We start from the raw sequence: 27770 nt of genomic DNA on the forward strand, positions 1-27770 counted from the left end.
CTGATCGGGGTGCAGGGTGCAGGGTATCTGAGCTCCCAGCCAAGACCGAGACTGGGACAGGTAATCTTCCAACAGGAGCCTCTACTCTCTTAACAAAAGGGGGACAGTCCCCTTTTGTCTGGGGTTTCTGAGGGGCGTGTCCAGGACCGAAAGCCGCCATCAGTGGCATTCAGGAGGAGGGGGCTGTAGGGGTTGGGTTCGCCAAGTGTTTCTATTGGAACCTGAGCGATTCTTCTCTGTGTGCCCCACAGGAGGGAGAGAGACCCAGTCATTAGAAATACCCTGGCTGCTCACCCAGGAAGGCCTCCCCCCTGAGAGCCAGATGCCTCTGTGGGAGCAGGGTGAGGGGAGAGTGCTGCCTGGGAATCCTCTCAGCCCACCTTCAAGGTTACAGGCCACTGGCAGGTGAAGGACAATTGATGATTGTTCTCCTTCCCTGTACCTCCCCTGGGAAGTGCCTGTTGCTCTTCCTGTTAAGGGAGAATTGAGGGGGTGCAGTGGGTCCCTGCGGCTCCATTGAGACACTCCATTAGTCCTCCTGGGCCACTTTTATGTGCAGTCTCTCCACCACTGCATCGACCTTTGACCTCTCCCTTCATCCAGGAGTGAATCATGGATCTTGTCCTGTTTCCCTAACTTACAAGTGGATCCTTCCATCCACCATCTCCCTTGCCACCTACCCAGTTGCACCACCGGATTCAGAATCGACCCATGTTTAGCACCCGGCATGGTGGTCTGTGAGATGGAGCATGTTAGAATTCTCTAGGAGGCTCACATTGGCCGTTTTCTGTTTGGTGTCTAATATTTAGTATGAATCAAAATACCAGAAAAACACACACCCCCATGCCAAATATAAATTCACTTGTAGTTTCTACCATCTCATCTTTATTATTTTTTGTTTGTTTGTATCGTCTCATCTTTAGAAAGTAACATTGCTTCTCTCAAGGTGGAGAGAGACAGGGTTTGGTACCTTATGTTACTCAGCTAATATCTTTGACTAATTGGACCCAAGCTGGTTATTAACGTGATGTTAATTATTGAACACCACCCTAAGAGCCCTGTCTTGCAGTGACACCTGCCTCTTGCTCTCTCACCTCTAACTGTTTCTCTCGGCCAGTCAGGCCAGTCAGGGCCTGGACTGGGGTCCCAGGTGCTGGGCGGCACTGTTCCTGTTGTCTGGGTCCAGCGCCAGCCCAGGGCCACATGTTTTGTTTGGGCACACCCCAGGCCCTCTTCCTCGAACCTTTCCACTGAGCGTAAAGGCCACCGAGCACAGGGTTTCCGATGGGGAAGAAAGGGGCAAGAGTGAGTGAGCAGTGACCTTTCTGTTGCCAGCTGAGGGCTGAGCCTCGCCTGGGGAGAGGGCAGCTGTAGGGACTGGGTTCTGAGTAGGATCAGTCTGTCCCTGTGTGTGTTCATGTCCTCCTCTGCTCTTCCATTTCTTTAATAACTGTCTCCTCCTTACTGCTTCTCAAAGGCCTAAAGCATGGCTGCTCAAGAGCCCCTACCGGAGAGGACCCAGTGGAGGCTTCCACACTCCTGGCTTCTCTCCCCCATGTTCACCTTCCTGTCTGGGTGGAAGGTCCAGAGCAGGGGTTCCCCTGGGGAGCTCTTCCTGGTGACTCGGTTTCCCCAAGGTTGTCTCACGTTTCCTGATAGAGCTCTTTTTTTGCTTTCTTGTTTCCTTTATTAGCTCTCTCCCTTTCCTTTAGGGTTCTTATTTCATGCTGTTGCACTTCCTCCACATGGTTTGGGCCCTTTAGTCTGAATTGAACGGGGCACGGGTAGGTGAGTGTTCCCTCTCCTCCAACCAAGAAACACTAAACACAGATCAAGTGGAGAGGGCAGAGCTGGAGAAAGCAAAGAAGTAAGAGTTCAGGAGGTGGTGGTGGTGGTGGTTGTGGTCGTGCATAGGCAGGCCTCTGTGTTTGGAAGTCGTGTCCATCTTCGTGCCTTTGTCACTTCCTCCTGAGGTTGGCTGTTGTGTTTGTGGCTGCGTGTAGTGCTTGTCAGTGGAGTGCTGTGACAGGAGGCTATTTTAATAAACTGTTGCAGTTTCTCGAGCGGAGCTGCATTGCGTTGGCATCCCTCTTCACTGCTAATGGAGCGTGCGTGGCTGGGTGTGGGCCGCCACCGAGGGAGGCACTGAGCTCGCTGGGGGCTGGGGAGAGGGAGGCTGTGAGGTGCTGGGGGGCCTGCCTCCCTCGTCTGGGAGTGCTCCTGTGAGCAGCAGCCAGACCGGGGGAAAGGGTGGCTACACCCTGGGCGCCAGGTCCCTGCCCTGGAAGTGCTGCTGGCATCGACACTTTCCGAGCTCTCTTTCTTCTTCTCTTTCTATTCATAGCACGGCAGGCAGCCTTGTGTGTATGGCCAGGGAGGAAAACTTCCACTCGCCCCTGTGCGTCCCATAAACAAAAAAAGAAATAGAACCAGAAAAAGAGTGTGCGGGCCTTAGAGAAAGAGACTGAAACCAAAACACAGAGAAGAAGGCGCAGCTGCTTTCCCCAAGGCCTTCTGGGGCTCCCTCCCGCCCGACAGCCCGCCCGGAGTCAGGCCTTTATTTATTTATTTTTCTGGCTTAAAAAAAAAAATTCTGTGTCTTCCTCAGCCCTAGTCCCCCTCACCCCCTTAAGATTTGCTGGGTGGCCGCTGCCAAATGGACCCGAGTGGGAGCCTGGAATGAAAAATTCATAACTGCTGGACTTTGCTTGTTCATTAGACGTGAACTTGTCGATTGGGCAAATTGTTTTTGGTCTCCAACTGCCGGGGGCTCTCCCCACCCTCTCGGCTTGCCCGGTTCCCTCCTCCCCTTGGACGCAGCCATTGGCTGCTCGAGGATGTCTCATTGCCAAATAGGTGGATCCTTCTCTCTCTCCCTCCCCCCTTCCTCCCCCCCTTTTTTACTGGCTTTGGCACAAGCAAATGGATGGGGATTGAGCATGAAAGGGGAGAGAGAGAGGGAGTTTGAGAGAGAGAAAAGAAGCAAAAAAAAAAAAAAATCCAAAACCCAACCAGCGCACATACATACACACACAAACACACACACAACACACACACACACAGCCCCATCCCATCCACGTCCTCTCTCTCTCTCTCCCTCTCTCTCTCTCTCTCTCTCTCTCCTTCCCTCCCTCCCTCCCTTGCTCCCTCCCTCTTTTGCACGCTTCTGCCAGCGACGATCTGCAGCCGGTCCGAACTCGTCCTCTTCCCCGGGAATCTGCGAGCTCCCCCTTTGCCTGCGATCAGGCTCAGAGGCGGAGGGAGGCAGCTCGAAGTTTATACCCCTGTGCCGCTGCCAAAGCCGAAAGCCTTTTTCTTCAGCTGCCGCTTTTCCCCCTCCTGGTTTTTGTTTTTGTTTTTGTTTTTGTTTTTGTTTTGCACAGGGGTCGGGTAGGGCGTGTTGTGTGTTGGGGGGGCGGGTGGGAGGTAGGTTTTGACTTTTAAATTTTGCATATTTTTCTTTTATTTATTTATTTATTTATTTATTTTAAACTGGAAGATGATGCACAGGGGGTGAAACTGAAAAAAATTTTTTTGTTGGCTTTTGTTTACCTGGCGTGTGTGGTAACCAACTCGCTCCCTCTCTCTGCTTGCAATCCCTGACCTTTCTTTCTTTTTGCTCCTTTAAAAAAAATATTAATTTCCCCCTTCTGTGCAGTGGAGCATGGGTGGGGGGGAGGAGGGGGAAGGGTTTGAGAATCCACCCAAGCCCAGCCCCTATTCCCCAGAACACCAATAATAACCCCCTTTAAAACATTTACCTTCCTCCCCTGCTCCTCCCCCTCCCCCCTCCCCCCACCCGCCCCCAACTCACAACTCTGTTGAGTCCAGAAGCTCAGAATCGGGCGTTGGGCTTTGCCGGGTGCTTCAGATCAATGGTAATTATTTAATTTTTTCCAGTTTTATTTTTGTAAACAGAAATCAATTATTATTTAAACTTCAAACAAGCAAACAAGCAAAAAAAAAAAAAAAAGAAGAAAGAAAAAAAACCAAAAACCGAGAGCCCAGCCCTCTGTCACCTGACTGAGTGGGAAGGAGGGTGAAGGGGTCAGTGGGGATGGGGCGCTGGATGCCCCATGTAGCTTTTAACCCTAATGTGGTTGATTGATACTACCACCTTATTTGTGTTAACAAGAAGCGTTTTCTTCCTTATTACTGAGATTAACATTAGTATTGGTGTCGATAACAAAGCTGAAATCACATATTTAGGGTTTAGATTTGATTTTTAAAATGCTGGGGTGGATGTTCCAATCGGAGCAGGAGAAAAGAGAATGAAAACAGCCTGGGGAGGGGGAAGCCAAATCCGTTTCCTCGCTCGCTGGCTCGTGGATGTCATGTTCTCTCTTCTTGGGGGTGGCCAAAAACCTACCGGTGTCCGGGCGTGAGGTGGCCCCCGCATGCCCCGCGTGTGCGTCCACGGGCATTTGTGCAGACTGGACACTGTGCTGGGGCGAGCTGAGACGAGTTCGAGGCTGCAATAGAACATGGAGATGTCATGGGCGCGACAGAGCCTGGCGGGGATACCAGCAGCGTGTGTGTGTGGACGGCAACGTTGTCTGTGCGCGCGTGTGTGCGAGTGAGAGAGAGAGAGAGAGAGAGAGAGAATAGGTGTGTGCTCAGGCTCTGGGTGTCTCTGTCTGGCTGCTGAGGCTGAGATGGGAGCAAGCGGCTGGCTAGGCTGGTGGCAGCTCCAGACCACACTTTCCTAGAACAATCGCAAGAGAAAATTGTTGTGCGGGGGGCGGAGGAGGAGAAGGCGATTTTTCTTGTGCCCCCCTTCTAACGCTTCTTTTCTCCTTTTCTCTTTCCCCCTCACCCCGTGTTCCCCTCCTCCTGTCTTCCCTCGCCCCGCATGCTCCCGGCTTGCCGCCTGCAGGATGAGTTCCACCCGTTCATCGAGGCGCTGCTGCCTCACGTCCGCGCCTTCTCCTACACCTGGTTCAACCTGCAGGCGCGGAAGCGCAAGTACTTCAAGAAGCACGAGAAGCGGATGTCGAAGGACGAGGAGCGGGCGGTGAAGGACGAGCTGCTGGGCGAGAAGCCCGAGATCAAGCAGAAGTGGGCATCCCGGCTGCTGGCCAAGCTGCGCAAAGACATCCGGCCCGAGTTCCGAGAGGACTTTGTGCTGACCATCACGGGCAAGAAGCCCCCCTGCTGTGTGCTCTCCAACCCCGACCAGAAGGGCAAGATCCGGCGGATTGACTGCCTTCGCCAGGCCGACAAGGTGTGGCGGCTGGACCTGGTCATGGTGATTTTGTTTAAGGGGATCCCCCTGGAAAGTACTGACGGGGAGCGGCTCTACAAGTCGCCCCAGTGCTCGAACCCCGGCCTGTGCGTACAGCCACATCACATTGGAGTCACAATCAAAGAACTGGATCTTTATCTGGCTTACTTTGTCCACACTCCGGGTAGGTTGCTCTCAATCCCCCTTTTGCCCACCCCATTTTATTTTACTTGCTGGCATTTGTTCTGTTTATTGTACCTCTTCTTTCCACACGATACATGCATAGACGCGATGGGCCTAACGTGCATCCCTCCTGCTGAGGCCTGAAGCACGTTTGATGTTCCCTTTTCCCTTCTGTTTCCCTCCACTCTCTCCATTCTTCCTCCTTTGCTCATTTGGCGTGTTACTGATTTTCATGCATCTCCGTCTTTGGAGGACTCGTCTTACCCAAAAGACGCTGCAGGTCCTAGGACTGGGGCCAGGATGTCCCAGAATTATCCATGATGGTGAGAGTTTGTGATGAATACCACTACCACACACAAAAAAATCACTTCTTGCTCTGATTTAAAATGAGTCAGAAGAAGTATTGGGGGGCAGGTACTGGCTTTCCTGCAGCGTCCCCTCAAGTCCTGGGGAAATGCCAGATTTGGCACAAGCAGGGTGGGCAGCAGTTCGGTGGAGAGAGGGGCGTGTAAAACCCCCGGATATGAGACAGAATGAATAGAAAAGAGGAAAGAAGGCAGAGGCGGGCAGCTTCTGAGGCCCAGATGCCCAGGCGGGAGCTGTTTTGGCTGGGATTTGGCTGACGGAGAGGAGAAAAGTCATTCAATTTCACAGAGAGTGAAAATGAGCACGAGATTCCTTGCGCTCTTGCCCTTCACTGTCCCTTCCCCTTCGCTTTTCAGCTGAAGTGGCGAGACCCCCGATGGACGCCGGCAGCCCCCATACCTCTGCTGGGGGGCAGAGAGGCTCTCCCCAGCATAGGCATGCCAGGGAGTGGGCATTGCTGTGGAAGGTCTTAAAGCAACAAACAAACAATCAAAACTCTGTAAAATCTCCTTTTCCTTTTGTGTTCCAAGTAGTTCCAGCTCTCCTCTTTGCTTTTCCAATTTCACCCTGCATTTTGGGTTGTGTGGTTCAGTTCTCCTCCTCCGTTCCTTTTTTTTTTTCCCCTACCCTTTCCCTTTTTATAATTTCTTTCCGCTTTTGTTTTCTTACAAATTGAAACAGAGATGGCTGGTTAATTTTTAGCCTCCACTCAGCTACGCCCAATTTACTGCCGCCTTTGAAACCTAAACGGGCGGCACTCTGTGATTAAGCAAGGCAGAAGTGTGTTTACATTATGCCCAACCAACTTGTAATGAGAGGACTACCAAACCTTTCTCTCTCTCTGTGTTTTTTTTTTTACTTTCCACCATTCCAGTATTCCCCCCCCCTTTTTTTCCCCCTTCTTTCTCTCTTCATGCGAATGTAAGAGAATGTGGCTTAACTTCAACTCTAGTGAATGTTCTTTCCCGCAAATATGTGTGTGTGTGTGTGTGTGTGTGTGTGTATCTTCCTTCCTGTTCATTCACAAAAAAGAAAAGCAACTCACTTTTCTGCTGTGGTTACCCCCTTGCCTGTTTGGGATGTTGGGAGGAGAGGTATGACTTAATCCAGAAAGGAAATTTTGGGGCACTTTCAGCATTGCATCAGCAGTGGAACCTCGACTGGGATTAGCACTGAGAGTTTATGTGTTAGAGAACTCTGGGGAGGAAAAGGTGGTATTTGAGGCCTCTCTTCTTGCTCATTCTCTCATTCTGATAGGTGGCTTTGGTAGTTGGTTGGAGGCAGTGGATACCCCCCCAACTCCTGTTGTCCCTCCCTCCATGGATCTTTCTAGGCCTGTGCCTGGCCCTGTGTGACTATCATGGCCCACTCACGAAGGATGACCAACTGCCGGTCCTCTTCCTCGTTCATCCTTTTTTTTTCTGGAAAAGAGACAAAAGAAAAAATTAAAAGTTATTCCCTGATTCTCTGTCTACTCAGCAAATCAAAGTGGGGAGGGTGTGTGCCTGGTGGTATTGGAAGTGGCTTGGGGCAGACTTGGAGCCTTGAGCTTGTGTCTGTCAGATAGCTCCTCTGAGAGGGGATTCCGCACCTTCTGATTTTGGAACTAGGGCCTCTAAGATGAAATTAATACTCATCTTCCTTTTGAGCCGGCTTCCTCCTACCTTGCTCTGTAGCTGGATCCCTGTAGCTGAGCTGTTTCCCTGGCTTCTCTTATTTTAGGCCAAATTTTTGACTGCTGCCAGCATGGGGCTGAGGTCGGATGAAGTATGTGTGATGGAGACCATTTCCTGACCAGCCACCTGGGTCCTGGACTGACCAGGCAGGTGTCAGGAGAAGGGAGGCGCCCCCGCTTGCCTCCTAGCCATAATGAGATGATTTGCCCAGGAATATGAGTAAATTCATGCCCCATTGCATGCAGCCGTGGCCATCTCTGTCCCAGCTGAGTTCCTTGACAAAAGCTGAGTGGAGAACCGAGGATGTTTTCTTATAATTTGTCTATAATTCAAGTCCCTGGACTCCAGATAGTTTCAGTGAAGGTAGGATTTTTGTTGCTGAAATTGCTTTAATTCAAGAGTGCCTTACTGAAGGAGTGGGGGTGATTTGGTGAGGCACGGGCTACCAGTGGGCCTTGGGTAAGTGGCCTCGAGATGGCATGGAGTGGGCATTGCTTTCTCTCTAAGCCACTCCAGTTTGCTAGAAAATGTCTTCTCCTGGCTGAGCCCCCAAACAGTGTCAGTCCAATAGCACGACATTCCTTCTCCATGTCCACGCAAAGACATACTCAGTAGGGTGCCACTTGTTCCTTCCTTCCAGTATAAACTGGGGTTGGGGGCTGGGCTGGCAAGGGCTCAGACAAGAGGTAGGTTGGATTCTAAAAGAAATGCTTTCCTTCCTTTCAAACTGGGCTGAAGTACCTGATCTGGGCTGAGCTGGTGGTGCCAGGTTTGATGACAAGTAAACTTGACATGATGGTAAGCATGGGGGCATGGCTTCCCCTCCAGGCACCATCGTCATCTGTCATCCATGGCCCTTGTGGGCGCTTTTTTGGTCCCACATGAAGCTTTAGGAGGTGGCATGGTTGAGAGGGACTAAAGGACGTGTGTGTGTGTGACGTCAGGAGCTCCACTCCCAGAGTACGCGGTCCTAAAAGGCCACCCAGAGTGTTTAGCACCCTTCATGAGGGTGGCCTTCCTGCTGGGAAGGAATGTCGCTGTGTGTCTGTTCCATTTAGGAGGGGATGTTGAGGCAGAGCAGGGTCAGAGAGCACTGCCACGGGGAGGAGGTAGTACATTCGTGCCGGTGTCCTTCCATCCAAAGGGGGTGTCCCAGGGCAGTGGCTGGAGACAGAGGGGAGCCTGGGGCCAGGGGGAAGGATGCTTGTGTGAGGAAGGATGGCTGAACTGGTCTGGAAGCACAACTAGACTATCTCCAAAGCTTCTGCAGGGGTCTGAAGGTAAACTGGCATCTTCAGACCTTCCTTAACCTAGGCCTTGGTCCTAGGGAAGAAAAAAAATCTGAAAGTAATAAAATGCTTTACTGAATGGAAATGTCAGCTTCTCCCCATCAGATCCCTCCAACAGGCCCACTGTGGAGGTCCATGAAGTCCAGGTATTCTTTTCTTTATCTCCACTTTCTCATTACAGAGAAATTTACACATAGAAGGAACCCCCATCACCAGTGCCGACTTATGGCCAGTCTCAATTCATCCACAGCCCCTGCTGCCCACCTTTACACTGGGTTGTTGAGGAGAAAATCCAGGCATCATAGCTTTTCATTTGTAAATATTTCTGTACATGTCTCTAAAGATAAGGACTCTTGAAAAACGTAACCACAATATCACTATCACACCTAAAACAATTTCTTTCGTATGGTCGGATAGCTGGTCAGTGTTCACATTTCCCTAATTATCTCCTAATTTTGTTTGTCTAGATCAGGATCCCACTGAGGTCCATGCATTGCAGTGGGTTGCTCCATCTTTCAAGTCTTATAATCTCTAGGTGGTCCTCCTCCTCCTCTTTCACCTTGGTTTCTTTCCTGGCAGTTTCTGGGTTGTTGTTGTGGAAGGAACCCGATGGTTTATCCGGTAGGGTTTCCCCGTTTGGACTCTGCAGGCTGTGTTCCCCTGCGTTCTTCAGTGTACCGCTCTGAAAGGAGATTCTGCTTCCCTCCTCACCTCCAGGTCCGGCGATAGCTGGGCCTTACTTGTCGCAGGAAATGGATTAGCACCTGAGGATTTGTCTAAGTGAACTTTTTCAAGTGCAAGGTTGCCCTTCTCAGTATAAGAGCTTCATGGTTTTCGCTGTCTGCTTCAGGACTTGGGGCTTTGCGGTGAGCACTGTTTTTCTGGTTCAAGGGAGGGCTCCACGTCTGCGTCCTTCCTCAGCAGTGGAAGGCATTGCTTCGCCATGTCAGTCCTGCCAAGATGTGGCTGATGCCAGTGATGTCCCCCAAACCTTTGCTGGATGCCTGGCCCATCTGGTGGCTCTGGGTGAGTGCACGGGGGTGGCCACAGGCATACCAGCCACCGTCTCCGGAGGCCTAACTCCTGAGGCCCCTGTACCACTTCACCCATGCCTCTTTTTTCTAGGCCCAGAAATGCCACTGGTCTGCGTTTTTGAGGCAGCGCCATCTGGTGCCAGGGCTGTTGAAGACTGCAGGGCCTAGTTACCAGATTCCTAAAATTAGCAAGATATACCAATGTAGGGTTAGATGCCTTTTAGAGCAACCCAGAAGAGATGTCACTGTTGTTCGAGGGTCAGCTTTGGTCATTGTAAGCGTCTTCTGTTCAACTAATTCAGAAGTTGATTAAAGGGATTAAACCAGCTAATATGTAAAGATACTGGCACATAGCAGAAAAGCAGTGGACGGCAGCTCCTGCAATTCCAGTTGTTATGATTCCGTGAGCCCAAGGATGTCTCCTTGTCACCTTTACCTGTTGGTACTATTTCTGCCTTAAGGGATGAACTAAGTGAGAGTTAATCTTTCTGTAACATAGCAGCGTTTCAAGTGCTGAAGACAGGGCTCATGGTTCCTTTCCACCCCTCTTCCCAGGAAGCTGTCCGTTCTCCAGGCCAAACGCTGCCGGGCTCTCACGCCTCCCACATTTGATACGGCTCCTTGCGCACTTGCCATTTTGGTCATCACCCTCTGGAGGCCCTCTTAAACTGGAGCGTTCTGTATTGAACAAGGAAAGTCCAAGTTTGATCAGATCCCATGGTAGCTACACGATTTGCTGGGCCTTCCAGCTACATAATTTTCAGGGCCCAGTGCAAAACGAAAATGAGGGGTTCCTAGTTCAAAATGATTAGGAATGACAGCGAGACAGCAGTTACATCATTAAACCAAGCATAGGGTCTGTGTGACTGCCCGGGTCACATACCCGAGAGGTCTGTCCAGGCTATATTTGCTCTGTTAATGTGACATGGGGTGCCTGGTTCTGGGTGGTGTAAAAGGCTGATGCGGCTCAGGCTGGCTTTGGAGGGGGCATGACCCAAAAAAGGAGGTCAGAAATACTCAGACCCACTCCTTGGGCTGGTCTCGTTCTGGGACTCCCTCGACCATCTGCTCTCATCCCCTTTGTCTGTAGCTTGTCTGTCCAGCCAGTCAGGGGTCCCCACTGGCTGTGATGTGCAGGGCATCTTGGTGGAGTGCTCACTCTCATGGTTGAGTTGGAAGCTGCAGCTCAAGGAAAAAAAGAACTACCTTTGTCTGAGCTTGAGCTGGCAGAGTTCGGCCCATGAATAAGCTGGAGGGGACCTAGGAGCCCAAGCATGGTGACCAGCTGTGCTCCACTGCCCACCCAGAGGAAAAAGGGCCACTCTGTAGCAGGAGAGCTGGGGTCCAGATGTACAGAAGGACTTCCTGAGGATTCAGTTTACTTTTTGGCACTGCCAGAGGATGGTTGAATTTCCTTTATTCATGAAATACATACGCATTTTGTGAACCTACTGTGAGCAAGGCCCTTCTAAGAATCAGAGACTCCTACATGTGGCCTGCAGGGTTTGGGTGAAGGCCTCCTGATAAATTCTAGAAGACACCATCCTATAGATGTGAACGAACAGTGATCCATGCAGGAGGCGAGGGAAGACCCAGCAGAGCTTCATCAGGCGCAGCTCCAGGTGGGCTGTGAAGAAGGAGGCAGGGCCCATCTTAGCCACCTTCTAAAGTTGCAGGGACCCAGGGTGCTGAGGAAGGGTAGGCCAGAGGGGTAGAAGGCTGTGCCATGGTCTCTCTCTGTCCTTGCGTCCTGCAACAGCTGGGCAGAGAGGGTACAGCTAAACATCTCCCCTTCTGCCCTGGGAAGAAGGTGTCTCCCTCCCCACCCCTTTTTCTCTTTGCCCCGTCGGTCCCACCCCCACCCCACCCCCCTGTCTCAGGAGCTGCCACGCTTCAGTTATTTTATCCTTCAGTGTCCGATTCAGAAGTCCTTTCAAAGGCCCCAGCAGTGTCAGCGCAGTGCTCGCACAAAAGGCCTCTTTGATTTCTTGTTTGTTTTCATTTGCCAGCAAAGGGGGAGGGGGCAGGAGAGAAAGAGCTTCTGGGTTTTAAAATTTTTATTTGGGTTGCTTCATTCTCAGAGGAGTTGGCTCCCTGGAACTCTTTTCTGAGATAGGGGCTCAGAGGCGGGAGGTAGCCTTCTGGGGAGAAGGCTGGGGTGGGGTGTGGGCACTGCCTCCTGAAGCAAGAGGAGGAGGTTTGGGGGATTAGGCTACAGTCATTGATTCACCTTCAAATGTTCTGTTGCTAGCCCTGAGGGTAAGAAGGGTCAGGTTGGAGCCCTGCTGCCTGTGTAGAGAAAGGTCTGAAGTGCCTGACACCAAAGGACATTCTCCTGTTAGCCGCATCCCTAGCAACGGCCTCGTCACAGCTGTAGGATTTGAGTAGTCCTGAACCTTGACTTTGCCGTTTTCCCTTTATCATCCCAGATTCTGCCGTTTCCCTCTTGGCTGGAGGGGAAGGGGGTGGGGGTCCTTTTAACATGCACACTCCTTGGAAATTCTTAGCACCTTGAAATACAAGCTGTGGCTCCCCACTCTCCATCAGGGAGGTGGAAGGGTGAGAGGTTTACCCCGCAGCCGCGGCGTGGTACACAGGCCCGGGGGGAGGAGACCCTGTCCTCCCAGGGCTTTGCGCTCTCACCCCGTGCCTCTTGTCTCCCCGTGATGGCTGGCTTGTGAGAGGCTGCAGCATGGGTACCGCTCCCAGAGGACCCAGCCCATGGCTCACGGAGGACTTCGAGGGCAGGCCGGTCCTGCCTGAGGAGCAGGGAGCTGAGGCTGAAAGGAGATGGAGGACCACTGGTGCCTGTGGTTTGGGACTAGAGACACAGCGACCAACGCCTGTGTGGGTGCAAACTTTAAGCACATGTGGGCACGCCCTGATATACCAGTAAGAAGGGGTGCAGCCTGTTGGTTGTTGCGCCTGTGTGGAGGCCTGACTGCAGGGGCTGGGGAAGAGAGCGCCGGAAAGCGAGGCTTGGGCAGGTGGTCACGGGCGTCAGCAACAGGGAAGTGTGCCCACTGGGTGAGGGGGGCTCCGCAGGGCCTGGTTGGCAGACGGAAGGAGGAGGCTGGGGGGCTGAGAGATAGATAAATATAGCTGATGGCATTTCTCATGATAGGTTTTTCTTGGCACTGAGGGCACCGTGGCAAACAGTACGACAAACGCCTGGCCCTGCAGGCCGCCGTCGCCATTTTAAGCATGTTTGAGCAGAAGAGTTGTTGGCATTAGAAAAGGGTCCCAGCAGGTGGAGGGGCTGCGGCAGGGGGGTTTGGCTGGACTGGGCCTTACTGCCCTGGGTACCTGGGTTCCTTACTTTGTCTGTATGGATATCTAATATCTGATTTTCTGGCCCTTAGGGGATTTAAAAAAATATTTTGGGGTTGCCCTTTGTGGGCCTGTCTCCCAAGTGACTTGTCCCTCCACCAGCCACCGTGGCCTGTTGGTGGTGGGGGTGTTCTGGCTCTTCTCCTCACTTTTGATGTCTTAATGATGACACGGCATGCCACTGCCCCAGGGACAGGGACATTATTTTTTATTTTTTTCATTTTTATTGGATTATAGTTGATTTACAATTTTGTGTTAGTTTCAGGTGTACAGCAAAGTGAATCAGCTATACATGTACATATATCCACTCTTTTTTAGATTTTTTTCCCATATAGTTCATTACAGAGTATTGAGTAGAGTTCCCTGTGCCTCATTTGTTATAAATTTGGGGGACATCCAATAACTTAAGAGACACTCCTTTGTCCGGGTTCCAAACAATTTTTTGTTCCCGGTCGGTGGAGGAGAGGGCACACCCGTGGTCTCCATCCCTTGCTTTAATTCCATTTTTCCATTGAAGGCCCAATATGGCCGAGGCACCGTGTTAAGTCCTGTTCGTGTGTTAACCACCCAAATTCTCACATTGATTCTAGTTTTAAACCCACATTCCCGGCTGTGAGCCTGTGCACTAGGGTGACACACACAGGGGGGTTTGTGTGTAGTGAGGAATTGGTGAGCCAGACTCGAGGACCTGGGAGGCTTCCTGGAAGATGACCTGCTTGAGTTGCACCTTGAAAGACAGTGAGGAATTAGTTTGTTTTTGTCAGCTGGCTGAGCCTTTTCAGCTTGCCTTGAGCTGATTTCCTTCTCACAATGGTTGAGTGATATAGGCAGGGCAGGTATTATTATCCCCACAGAGAAGGGGACCCGGTACAGAGATGTCAGGGCGCCTGGGTCACACAATCAGTTTCCTGCAGAAGGACCCCAGGTTTCAGGTCACTGAGCACCTTGGCTTCCCTCCGTAGGCCTTGCCATTCCTTGAACTTCATGGGGATTGCTGGCCTTGGTGGAGTCTCAGAGGAGAAAGCCGACCAGGTCCCCGTGGTCTCCCTTGCTCTCTAGGAGCTGAGACAGAGTGGCTGGAGCCTAGCCTGTGACTCAGCTCAAGGGCTCCCCCAGCTGCTGAGCATGTGGGGTGGAAACAGCAGGCGGGAACCTGGCCTGTCCTTGACACTGGTCTCCCTTCCCGCTGGCCAGCCCCCTGCCTCTGACCTGAGAGGCAGCATGCTAGCGTAGACTGGGGAAGCTCAGCTGCATGCCCCCACCCTGCTGCGGCCAGCTCAGCTTCTTGGCACCCCATCCTCGAGCGTGGGGAGGGCAGGTAGAGTGTGCAGGAAGTCCAGGTGTGCGGTCAGGCGGGCTCGGCTGGATCTTGGGATCCCTGATCCTTGCTCTGTCACGCCTTTTTCCTGGGAGTCTGCTTGGAATTGCAGTTTGAAATAAAAATGAATGTAATTATCCTAATTAACCAGATGATCGCTGGAAGTTTTGCAGTAATCTGCTCTTCATTGCCTTTTATGCTCCCGAATTCTCGTAGACTCTCATTCTTACCCCTTTCTTAAAGTTTGAAAACTTTGGGGCTGTGTATATAAAAACTCTTCCAATATGCTGAGGGGGGCTGGGTTGTGAGAGAGGCTAGCTTACTGCTGGAGATTTTCCTGTTTCCGTGGCTAGGAAGATAGGGACTTGACCTCTTAACCATTGAAATCAGGTCCCATAGAGCAAGGTTTCCCAACCATGGCGCTGTTGACTTTTGAGCCAGATCCTTCTGAGTCATGGAGACCGTCCTGTGCATTATAGGGTGGTTAGCAACATCTCTGGCCTTGACCCACTAGTTGCAATCCACCCCCCCACCACCATGTGTGACAACCAAAATATTTCCATACATTTCCAAGTGTCCCTGAGGACAGAATTGCCCCAGCTGAGACCCTCTGGCCTGTAAGAAACAGAGCGATTCAGACAGAATGTACCCCAGATGCACCTCTTGCCTCTCATCCAGTTTAGGAACTTATTTATGTTTTCTCACATGGCAACAGAACCTCAGAGCCCTGGCTGTTCCCCTGCATGTCCTGTTCCATTTTCCCCTTTCTGGGCAGAAGGACCTTGGGCTGAAACCATCTGGGGGCTCCTTTCCCCTTGGGAATCATGAGTCCCCCTCTGAGTCTCGCACTGAACATCCCTCTTGATGTCTTGCATTATGGTCTCTCTGTGTGCCAGGGCTGCTGTTCTGGGGACTGGAACAGGGGATTTACTACTCAGCTGACCCAGGCCTATGTAGTGAGCCATTGACCGCATCAGGCCCATCCCAGACCCCAAAGAACAGCAGACATTTGTTTCAGCAGCATGGGAAGCAGAGATCAGAAGTGTCTCCTGAGCCTCAGCACTACTCTTTTTAAAGGATGTTATTTGATTTTCCTTATTACAGTAGTAAAATGCACTCTTTATTAAAAATTCAAACAATAGAGAAATGCAAGAGACAGGATCCCCAAATCACCCTCCTGCACCAGAGAGAAACTTACTTACCAGATCCATATAGGTTCTTCTAGTTTTTTCATCAATTAACTTTTCATCAAACAACTTTTAAATACAGAGCTATCTATTTTAAGAGCAGATGATATGTTTGGGCTAATTGAACTGGCTCCATTAAGTGCCATTGTGGTCTTAAATTTTCCTATCCCCTGCCCATTCCACCTGTGTCCCCCATCACCCCAGGTGCAGAGCCCATGTCCCCGTACTCTTTTCCCCTGAGGTGACAGTTTCTCTTTGTCCTTCCTGGGAGCAGGGTGACCAGCAGAGCATGTGCTGCTGTCTGAGCAGCCAGGATCCTGCTCTAGGGCATTCCTGCTGGCAGCGTAACCCCGATGGCAGAAGTCAGGGCTCCACCAAATCTCCGGATTCCTTCTTCTTGTCTTGTCCCTGCCCCTGGCCTAAAGAGAACACTTCTGTCTGCCATATCTTTAAGCCTGACACAAAGGGCCCTACCAAAGGCGCAGCCACCACGGGGTGATGAGGGAAGGAGGAGCCACTGAGAAGTGGCCTGCTTGACTGTGCTGGCTTGGCCCCAGTCCTTGCCTCTTTCCAGCTCTTTCCTGGAGGGCCACGGTGCTCCTCTGTGTGCGGCCAACCCTCTGCCAACTGGCCTGGCGTCCTGGAGGCTTTTCTAGACCCTGCAGCCTCCTTCCAGGGGTGACTGCTGCTGCTCTTTTCCTTTCTTGAAATGGAGAGTGTCCCTTAACCTTCCAGGATTTATCCCTTCATAATTCTTTGTGTCGGGCTTAAAGGGAAGCAGACAGAGGTGTTCTCTTCAGGCCAGGGTCAGGGACAAGACAGGAAGAAGGAATCTGGAGAGAGCTTTGCAGCTGGGTCTGATGGTCTAGGGGAGGCTACATGTGACAGTGGGAGTAGGGTGACACCTGGTGACTCTTCTCAACTGGGTGGAGTGTGTAGAGACATCAGGAGACCCCTGGAGGCAGGCCTACGAGTGCAGCCCTTGGGGAGTGTGTCCTTATTATGCCTGCAGATTATATCCCCATTAGTGCATAATTATTATGTAATGGGCGTTATTGCATAATGGCAGTTATATAACACGTGGCCCAGAATACGGAGGGGGGGCATGTAATAAGTATAAGTATATATCCTTTGGCTATAAATAGTTACCAGCCCTGCACTGAATCTGTGGTCACACCAGAGCCACCTTATAAATACCCAGCGCTGGGCTATAAATTTCTGAGCCGTGATGTAGGCAGGCGCGCGATACCTAGTTAGGGAGTGGTAGGAGGGACCCGCAGCCCCACCCAGCCACATGACGTCATTGTTTCTGTAGTAACGAGATGGCTCCCTGGGGGACCAAATGAAAGGAGGCCTTTAAAGGGAGGAGGCAAATGGATAGAAAGCTTTGGGGAGGGGTTTTGCCAAACCTGGGGCTGACCGGGTGGGGTCCCCTGTGCAGAGGACTCCCAGGTGTTCAACCAGTACCAGGGCAGAAAATGCCATTTCCTTTCATGTCCTCTTTAGAGGGTCTCAGGTCCTGTCCCTGTGTCCGCAGGTCATGTGAGACTCAGCCGAGTGTCAGGGATAAAAGGGGAGTCAAATGGTGTCTCCCCATCCTTCCATCTCCCAGGTGATCTCTCCTTGGCTCTGGGGCCACTTGCTGAAGGGGAGTTGAATGTGTGCACACCGGAGCTCTGCACCCCAGTAACGTCCTCCCCAGGGTGGGGCCATTTCTCCTAGCAGACGTTTTAGGTCAATTTTGGCCTTAGTAATATAAGAAATATGTGAGCAATTCGGCTCATGGCTCAGAGAGCCTCGTGGAAGTCATGGCTGTGGGAGATGGTGCCCGGGAAGAAAGAGGAGACAAGGATAATATTTTGGTCCCAGAAGAAGCTATAAGGTAGGATGTAATCTATTTAGGTGTGTGAGTGGTGGTTTCATATAGGGCGGTGAGGAGCTACTGTTCACACGCCTGAGGGCAGAGGAGGAAATTTTTTTTGTTTTTTGACCACGTGGCATGTGGGCTCTTAGGTCCCCAACCAGGGATCGAACCTGCACCCCCTGCTTTGGAAGCACGGAGTCTTAACCACTGGACTGCCAGGGAAGTCCCGAGGAAATGTGTGGGGTTTTTTGTTTTTTTAAAAAAATAAATTTATTTATTTACTTTTTGGCTGCGTTGGGTCTTCGTTGCTGCGCATGGGCTTTCTCTAGTTGTGGTGCGTGGGGCTACTCTTCATTGTGGTGCACGGGCTTCTCGTTGTGGTGGCTTCTCTTGTTGCAGAGCACGGGCTCTAGGTGCTTGGGCTTCAGTAGTTGTGGCATGCGGGCTCAGTAGTTGTGGCTCCCAGGCTCTAGAGCGCAGGCTCAGTAGTTGTGGCACACGGGCTTAGTTGCTCCATGGCATGTGGGATCTTCCCAGACCAGGGCTCGAACCCGTGTCCCCTGCATTGGCAGGCGGATTCTTAACCTCTGCGCCACCAGGGAAGTCCCAGAAATGTGTTTTGATGGTAGGTAGAGGGATTAAAGTTATTTGGGAGGGAGAGAGGGATGGTGGGTGACCTACTTGTCCCAGTTTGCCCAAGAGTCTCCTAGTTTCAGCACTGAAAGTCCCTCTTCCCAAGAAAGCCCTTTGTCCCCTGAAAACCAAGATGATTGGTCATCCTAGAACAGCAGTTTTCAACCAGGGGCAATTTTGCCCCTTAGGGAACATTTGGCAATGTCCATAGACGCTTTTGGTTGTCACAACCAGGGGAGGGTGCTGTTGGCATCTAGTGAGTCAAGGCCAGTGCACAGGACATTCTCTCAGGAAGGAATCACCTGGCCCCTAATGTCACTATAGATCTTCCTCAACCTACAGTGGGGTTACATCCCGATAAACCCATCATAAATTGAAAATACTGTAAGTCAAAAATGCATTTAATATACTAACCTACATCATAGCTCAGCCTAGCCTATCTTAAACGTCCTCAGAGCACTTCCAGTAGCCTACAGTTGGGCAAAAGCATCTAACACAAAGCCTATTTTATAATAAAGTGCTGAATAGCGCACGTAATTTATGGAATACTGTACTGAAAGTGAAAAACAGAGTGATTGTATGGGTGCAGAATGGTTATAAGTGCATCAGCTGTTTACCCTCCTGATTGCCTGGCTGACTGGGAGCTATGGATCACTGCTGCTGCCCAGAATCACAAGGGAGTATCAGAGTATCGTACTGCATATCGCTAGCCCAGGAAAATATTATAATTTAAAATTTGAAGTATGGTTTCTAGTGAATGCGTGTTGCTTTGCACCACGTAAAGTCAAACATTGTGAGTCAAACCATCAAAAGTCGTGGATTGTCTGTAGTGGTGAGACCGAGAAGCCCTGCCTTGGAGGTGGGTGAGCAGAACCTGTGTGTCTCTCCTTAAAAGGGCCATCCTTTGCCTCTGCTAGTGGAGGCCCCCAACCCCTGGCCAGGCCTCCCCTCTGAATTTCTTATAGCTGTATTTTCCATGTTTTGATTGGTTGTGAGTAGGGTTCTGGGGCTGGGAGGCCTTTTTTAGGGAATCATAGGGCTTCTGAGAGGGTCTTTTGCCCTCTCAAAACTCAGAGTCCCTTTGCAGTTAAGATAGTGCTGAGGGTAAGCCCCACCTGGCAGTGTGGCACTGAGTGGATCTTTTGCCTGTTACTAAAAAACTAATAGTAATGAAAGAATCATTGAAGAGCAATCCCTTATTGCCTACCAAAGAGTTTCCGAGAGGCAAGACATGCTTGCTCCCCCCGTCTTTCAGGCCAGCTCTTCCCACATAGACCTGAGCAGACCACGGCAGCCTCTGGGCCATGGCGCCCCCTGAGTGTACCAGTCCCAGGATGAGAATTTGTTTCCACAAAAGCCCATTTCCCAGACTCAGCAACCAGGGCCAGTCTCTGGCACTCGAAGAGACTTCACAAATGGAACAGATGAGGGAGCTGAATTCTATTCTGGCATGTGGAGTTTACAGAAGTCTGGATTCTATCTACCTGATATCATTTATAGCAGATTACATTTTGCACAGCATACGTGAAATACAATCACAAGAGTATAGCAAACTCTTTCTTTCTCACCTTTGTTTAGTGCCTGTTTCGTTTACTACCTGGCTGCAGTTTACTTGGTCCCCTCTGGCCCTGACACCATGCATAGTGTGGCCAACTGGGTCATCATTACTGCTGGCCTGGGACAGGGCCCACAGATGATGGCCAGGATGGTGGTGCAGTGGTCTGGTCTGCACCAGGGAGTTAGCCAGAGCAGGAGGATCAGCTGCCTCTTGTGTGTGTCAAGCCCAACTTTTGAGTTTGGACTTGGGATTGAGACAGCTAATGAGCACGGATGGGAAAGCAGGGCCCATGGGTTTGCAGGCAAGTCCTGCCTGCTGTGCCAAGGGGAACTCTGGGGAACAGTGCTGGCTTCGAACACAAAGGCCATTGCACCATGGAATAGTAATCCTCAGGGTATTGCCAACCTGAGAGATATGGCCAAATGAGAGGCCCCGGCCCCAAGGATAGGCCAGATTTCTCTCACTTATTCATGGTATTGTGGTTTATAAAGTGGGCCCAGAATACAGGTCTCTGGGCATAGTTTCAAATACATGCATTAAAAAAAAATTAAACAACACACACACACACACACACACACACGCGGTTTGTTCTAGCCGTGCTGCTACCCAGGAGTGTTCCTGGCCACGTGGGACAGTAACTGAGGATGATGGTCCTGAAGCCACCGTCTAATATTAGATTTTGAAACTCAGAGATTCATTAATATAATTACTCAAATGCCAGCCTGGCTTGGCAAGGCCTCTTGAATTGTATTCCTCTCCAACAAAGCACTCTGGCTGCAGGGATGCCCCTGGTGAGCCAAAGCCCTACTCCCTGGTTTATGGATGGTGGTTGAAGGCATGTGTTGGCTTCCTCAGTGCACCCTCCCTGGGAGAGGCGGGGAATTCCCACGGTGCCAGGTCCTGCCTTTATGCATCTTGTCATGAGATGGGCACCTCTGGACAGTCTTCAGTAGAAGTGAGCAGTCAGCTGGGCAAGGCCCCATTTGAATGCAAGTTGGACCCAGGCTTGGCTGAGGGCTGGGTAATTTTGCTCCCCTATGACACTTTGCACTTAATTTTGTAGGTTTCTTTTGCTAGGCTGGAATCTTAGAACTGGGACTATGTTTTATCTGCCTTGGCATCTGGCTCTCGCCCAGTGTATAGTTTTATACAACCCCATAAACCCATTTTGAATATTGAATTACCTTCAGATGGGAAGCAGCCGATGGCCCATCCCATCCTTGAGATGATGCAAAGGCATGAAATGGCATAAAAATCTGAAATGGGGCTGCTAAACGAAAGGAGTGGAGCAGGGAACAGTGGCTGGTGTGCTTTCTGAGTGGGCATCATGAGGAGAGAGTACGGACAGATGAGGAGTGATGGAAACTTCTGGAAGGCTGGAAGGAATGTGGCAGGCAAGTGGGAAGCTGTAGGTTCATTGATTGAAAGGGACTTGGTTTCTCAAATTTTCTTTTTCCCTTTTTGACAATGGGAATGAGGTGTCAGGAAAATGGGGAAAGAGCAGCCCTCTTCCTGGTCCCCTTGTTAGACGGGCCACTGTTGGGTGGGTCACAGGCTCCAGCTTAGCCGGTCCCACCTTCACCCAGGCCTTCGCTCTGTCTCCTTGGCTAGTTCTGCTAGACAGAAGGGGCAAAACATACGTGCCCCCCCAAACCCCCACCTCTGCCAGCCCCCAGCCCACCCATGAAGGGAACTCCTCCCATGCCAGATCCTCCCCACCCCATTAGCCTATCAGATGCCCTGTAGCACAGCCCCAGGGCATGGAGATTGTTTGCCTTTTGCTCAGGGGTTCCCCCTCACCCGCTCCCCTTTCCCCAGAAGCCCTGGCCTCCAGGCTCCTCATGTGGCTGTGGATGCAGACACCTGGCTGGCTCTTCCTTCCCTCTCTCTCCTGGGGACCCCTCTGGCCCAGGCCTCCTGGGTTGAAGATGGCTGCCGTTCCCCAGCTGGTGGATATGCTCCCAGCTCTGGTGGCTAGATTTGGTTCTTAGCAATGAATTATTAAAGGAACACGAACAGTGCGTTTCTCATATACTCGCACATGCACAGCCACTTCTCTGAGCCGATTCTATGGTCGATTCTGCCGCTGCTGCCCCTTCACTTGCCTCAGACCTTAGAGTCGGTTCCATTAGTTTTGGAGTGAATTCCCAGCTCTCCTCTCTCCACCTTAAGAATCTCCAGTCAGCCACTTCCTCCCTGGTCCTGAACCTCTTTCCTCTGGCCCCCTGTGCCTGTCCTTGACTTTCTTGAAGATCTGCTTTCCCTTCCAAAGTTCTACTTGTCAGTAGAGGGGTGGCCTGGTGCCCCAGTAGTCTTAGGAGTGTGGTGTACAGGAGTGTTGCAGTGTGACAGTGGTTTGGGAGTGTCACCCTCTTTCCTGCTCTGTGTCCTTTGGCCTGGAGTCCGCCTGAGCATGAAAGTTCCTGAGGCGGAGGCCTGACTGGCTCAAGCGAACACGAATGAGGCTGGACCCGCAGGGCTGTGGTTTGCCATCAGCTCATTATGCTCTGCTACGATTTGGGGAGAGAATCACGTACGTATGGTCTCTCATCCATCTACTGTTTTAAGAAAGGCATTTTTCTGGTTATAAGACTAGTGCCCATTCCATCATAAAAATACCAAATAAGCACAAAGTCTAGATAAATAAAAATTATCAAAATTCTACCACTTAACCACTAATAGCCTTTTGTTGCATTTTTTATACCTATTCATGCACATATTTTATTTTTTTTTAATTGGAGTTTATGATAGAAATACTCTGGGGTGCTACTTATAAAAAATTTGTGCTTTCTACCATGTCACAATTTTTCAAAAAATACTTTGTGGTGGTTTAGCATCTTATTATTAGCTGCATTGTCCCTAATGCTCAAATTTCTAGTGACTTCTATCCTCTTTTCATTTGGGAAATAAGAAGTTACCTTTTATTATAAATGTAATATATAATTATTTTTAAAAAATACAAACATGCTTTTTGAACGGCTCATGACACTTCAGTGTTCCAGAGTTGATGTAATCCCTCACGTGTGGAGGCCTTTAAGTTGTAAATCCTGCTGGTATGGACATCCGGGTGCATTAAGCTTTGTAGCTCTGTTAATGAACTTCAGACAAGGCTTCCTAACAGTTGAATTATCAGGCATAGGGTATAGACTCTTACAAAGACTTGTCACATATGTTGTTAAATTGCTGTCTGGAAATTTCATGCCCACAGATGGCACGTGAGGGTCCATCTCACCACATCCCTAGCTGTACCCTGTTTGTGCTACCCAGAGCTTCAGAAAGACACTACCATCATTTGCACATATCACGCACATATCATGTACATATCACATGAGGATGTGCTTTTTATGAACCCACATCCCATCCCCGTCATAGGTGTGTGAGCACTGCATCAGCTCACATGTCCCCTGATGGACACGTGTTATCGTCCAATGAAAGAGCTAATCTTGGACATCATCCCACACACTCACATCCTCCAACCTGCATTTTTTTGTGAGTCTGAGGTCCCCTCTCCCAGGCCTCTCTCTGTTAGCACTGCTAGAAGGGGAAGGTTTCTGAGGGCCTCAGGCATGGCAGTGTCGGTTCTCTTGGGCCAGGAGCTGGCAGGGGAGCCTGGGGACTGCCTGGCAGTGAGCAGGTGCTGGCCATGGCATCTTAATGGCAGCAGCCCCCCAGCACCGCCGCCCATGGTGGCCACCAGCAAGTGCCCCAAGAGTTCCTGAGGAAGCAGCTGTTGCCCATCCCTGAGGCCAGCCCCACTGTCTGCCACCAGGACCCTGGGCCTGTCTGGTGAAGTGCGTGTCCTCCTATGAGTGGAGGGGAGGCTAAGGGAGGGTGAGCTCTGCCCTCCAAGCTGTAGACTCTGCCTCCACACACACACACACACACTTTCACACCCTGTGCCCCAAAGATGGCATCCCCCAGGGGTATTATCACATATCTGGGACACACAGCTCCTTGCGTCCTGCCCCAGGGTCAGGGCCAGGGCCATCTCCTTCCCTAAAGTCCCTAGGCATAGGTATGTGAGCATGCTCTTGTCGGGCTCAGTTCCCACTGGCTCTAGTCACATGCCTTTGCATCTGCAAGTACACACATGTGTATTCATTCACTTCGAACCCTTTTGCATCAAGGCTCCAGTGTCTTGGGCCCCTTCTACTTGATGCTCCGTCTTGCCCAGAACTTAACTATCCTCAGACCCTGTGAGGTAGGAACTTCCATATCACTCCTGAGGCCCAGCGGGAAGCCTGTGAGATGCAGCGGTGGAGAGCTTGTGCAGGACAGGGAGAGGCAGTAGAAGCCTTTCTCCCTCTTCTTGCAGTGGCAGTGCCAGGCGTCCAGTGCCTAGAGGGCCCATGGTCATACCATCGTGGCAGGGACTCCTGTGTTTATGGAGCTTGGTTCGTTTTTTAACTCTGCGGGTGTTCAGCATGTGTTATCCTGTGAGTGTCTGTGCATGTATAGCCGAGTGTCAGGAGGTGGGTATATGTGTACTAGTGTGGGTTGGGGTGTGTGTGTAAATGTCAGTGCGAGTCACACCCCAGGGACGTACGAGTAAACTTTGAGGGTCATGAGGTTCAAACTCTCATTTCTCCCACGAGGACACAGAAGCCTAGGGAGAGTGCAGTTACCTGCCCCCAGTCACCCAGTGAGTACCCAGGTCACCCAGGGGCATGGCCAGCCCACACTCCAGGCTCTGAGCCCCTTGGGCCTGGAGTGAGCATCTGAGTCAGTGGTGTGCTTCCTTGCTGCGAAGTATCATGCCCTTCCAGCCCTCTCAGCAGCTAAGCAGCTCCTATCTGGGGCTCTTTGTGGACCTGCCTCACTATTAATCTACCTGTTAGTAAAAGAGATTACAATTGCTGTAATTACAGGGCGCTGCGGCTCCACCATCAGGAGCAGAGCTGAGTGAGAGGCGAAGGGTGGGGGGAGACCAGCCCCACAAGAAGCTGCTATTAAAAGCCCCATGTTTTGATATGGTGCAGGAATAATAGCCCTTCCTTGGGGGGATGGGCAGGTGGGCTGGGATCCCACTAAGGCTCTGGCATGACATAAGGAGGTCATCAGGGCTGAGGACAGGGAGGGCAGAGGAGGCCCTCAGGCACCCTGACCTCACGGGCCCCATGCTAAAGGGATGGGCCTTTGCAGGCACAGAATGCAGGAGACTTGGTGGCAGTTAGGGTGGGACAGTAGCTCTCTTCTTAGGGGGCTCTACAGCCACCAGCTCCTGTTGATTGGTGTGGACACATAAGTACCTGGTCTGTGCTGGCATGGGTCCAAACACGTGATCCTGGGAAGACAGAACGCAGGTGATCATAAAGCATGGGGCTTCTCAGTGGGGGCACTTCTGCCCCCAGGTGACTTCTGGCGGTGTCTGGAGACCTCTTTGGTCGTTGACACTACATGGGGGTGGGGGGTGGTCACTACTGACGTTTAGTGGGTTAGGGCCAGGAATGCTGCTAACTGTCTTACAAGGAATGGGAAGGGCCCGCAGCAGAGAATGATCCTGCCCCAATGTCAGGGGTGTCACAGCCGGGAAACCCTGACCACCGCGGCGGAAAGTGATGGCAATGGGCAAGTCAGGACAAAGGAGGAACCCAAGGGCTGCCTGGTGCTGCATCTGGAGACCTCAGCCCAGGGTGCTTAGCAGGTCTGTCCCTGGGGAGGTAGGAGAGAGCAAATCCCAGGCTGACAACCCCAGTGTGGTCACCCCGTGGTGGGTGTCAGAGGACTGGAGGCCATGGGCACTCGTGTCCATTCCCCTCCCTTTTCTGGCAGGCCTTTTCCTCTTCCAGCAGCAAGAGCTGGACTCGGACTTGCCCTTGCTCCCCCCTTTCATGTCCTCACTGCCCACCAAGGCACCTGGGAGTGAAGGGCTCGGACCCTCTCCCTCAGTTTGAGCCTCATAGGCCTCTCTGAATGGGAGGAGGCGAGAGGAAGGTGTGCAAGGATGGGAAAGGCTTGAACCCTCTGGTTCCCATCCTGCAAGGACACTGGCCACATCCTGGCTTCTCCAGAAAGCACATCTGGCCCAGCTTCCCCTCTGAGGCATGGAGCGGAGCAGGACAGAGGCCCCTCGTCAGTAAAGTGGAGTTTGCTCATTTCTGGATAGGCTTCTCCACCCTTTATTCCTGTCCACAGAAAGGGCAGTACTGCCCCTTTTCCACTTTTGTTTCCCCTTCCAAGGTGCCCCTTGGGAGAGAGGACAGGATGGTCGAATAGGAGGCACAGTGGGGACTGGCTTGCGGGTGGATGTGGGCTCTCGGTCCTGTATCTTAGGGTATGTGCACTGCTTGCGAGCAGGCTGTGCGGCGTGGCTCCTGTTGCCCTCCCAGCCCTTAGGCTGCTGTGTCTCTGTTTTCCGCAGACAAAGCACAGAGATTTTCGGCTGTTGTGAGTTCCGTGTTTCACACCAGGTCCCTAATAGTGGAGTCGCTTAGCCTTTTTCCCCGTTTTTTGCCTTGACAGCTCCAACCTTGTAATTTTACCTTCTCCCGCCCTGTGTGTTCCTTTTTTTCCCTCTCCCCTTCCTGGAGTTTTTGCTGCTCATCGCTGGGAACCCCCTTTAGGGGGGATCGCTTCTGACAAGAGGGGAGGGGCTTCCTGTCAAACATTGGGGGTTGATGTTTTGTTTTGTAAAACGTCTGTAAATAGGCTGTGAGGCGATGATTCTACACGGATCCCTGTGCACCAGAGTGCCTTTTTGTGTCTGTGCACATCTCCACGTGTGAATGTCAGGAGCAGAGAGAAAGGGAAGAGAAGGAGAGGAAGAAGAAGGGAGCAGAGAGGAGAGGGATGGCTTCCAGGGGCCCTGGGATGGCTCTCTTCCTTCTGGGATATTGTCTTGGTCCAAATCACAGGCCCTTATCAGGAGAGGGCCCAAGACCCAGACCCTTAAGGGGCCAAGAGGAACATCAGAAAAAGCCACTGCCTGCCACAGTGGCCCTGGGCCAACTGTCCAGAGAGCTGGGATGAGATGGGGGCCCATCCTCCTCTCTAAGGCCATAGGTCTGGAACCTGACCTTGAAGCTCAGGTATCCAGGACTCTTAGGCCCTGAGAGGTGGGTCCTGGAGGGAACTATTCTCAGCATCAACTGATCACTTTAGATTCTTGGGAGCAATGTCATTCTGCCACCCATGAATGGGAGCCCATTGTTCCCTGGACACGAGGCTGTCTCTTAGGTAGTACAGTCTGCAAGCCCACTCCTGTTCTTTTTTTTTTTTTAAAGTAAAAATTCTTGTTGCCTTATTAGATCAGTCCCTTTTTAAGCTTCAGGTGGCTTACCTATCCCAGGAGTTGACTTACAGCAAACTCACTAAAAACCCTGGTTTACTTGACTTCATAAACTTGACCACATCCTTTTCCCCACCATCAGCCTTCCAGACCACGGAATGCTCTGCATTTCAGCTGTTCCTCAGCCGACACCCTCCCTGAATCCATTTTGAGTCGTTCTTCCCCAGCCCCGCTAGAAAATGTCGGCTCCGACTGTACCATGCTCGTGAACAAAGGTGCAGAACGATTTTGGCTGCTTCGTCCAGGAAATAAATTCCTCTCTGGTGCCAGAAACCATTGAGTGGTGCCATGTGTTGAGCTCCAGGGCCCAGCACCGTGGGCAGGGCTGTCGCTCAGGGTGAGGAGGGTGGAAGCATGGGATCAGGAGGCTCTGGGGATGAGTGGCTTGCTTCCCACACATCCCACGTGACTTGTTCAAGGACCTGATAAGTTGCCACTTGGCCTCCTCTCCCAGGCCTGGCTTTCCATATGCAATTGCCTGTGGTCTGGTTGGTCCCTCAGCCCACAGAAGATAGGCCCCTCTCTCTACTCTGAGGCATCCTGGCCCCTTTATTTCCATGCACCTCGCCTGGGTCCTCTTGCTCTGTCTGCCCTGTAAAGGTTGGTTTTTCTGGGTCTGCTCATTCTCCTCTTCTCTTCCTGCACTCTCACCTGTAATTGGTGATGCTACTTGTCAGCGTCACTGAGCCCCATCTCATTTAAGTCCACGACAGTCTGATGCACTAGATGCTGTTATAATCCTTGAGTTATGCCTGGAAGCCCAATGCACAGAAGAATCTTTCTGTAGGCCTGGCACTAGGGAGTGGCAGCTTGGGGCCCA

The 27770-nt window shown here is 51.4% G+C and overlaps 1 protein-coding gene across 5 annotated transcripts in view; it reads left to right on the plus strand.

Annotated features, from left to right (window-relative positions):
- NFIX (nuclear factor I X) overlaps nucleotides 1–27770 on the plus strand; it is a 98348-nt gene that overhangs the window by 22924 nt on the left and 47654 nt on the right. For 4 of the 5 annotated variants that reach the window (XM_060094019.1, XM_060094021.1, XM_060094024.1 and 1 more), the window contains exon 2: nucleotides 4877–5408. In XM_060094019.1, coding sequence (XP_059950002.1) covers nucleotides 4877–5408 — 532 coding nt within the window. Of the gene's footprint in view, nucleotides 1–3855; nucleotides 3879–4876; nucleotides 5409–27770 lie in introns of those variants that run through there. The other variant, XM_060094020.1, reaches the window with a different exon arrangement.

Source organism: Mesoplodon densirostris, chromosome 3 (genome assembly GCF_025265405.1).
Source record: "Mesoplodon densirostris isolate mMesDen1 chromosome 3, mMesDen1 primary haplotype, whole genome shotgun sequence".
Lineage (NCBI taxonomy): Eukaryota > Metazoa > Chordata > Mammalia > Artiodactyla > Ziphiidae > Mesoplodon > Mesoplodon densirostris.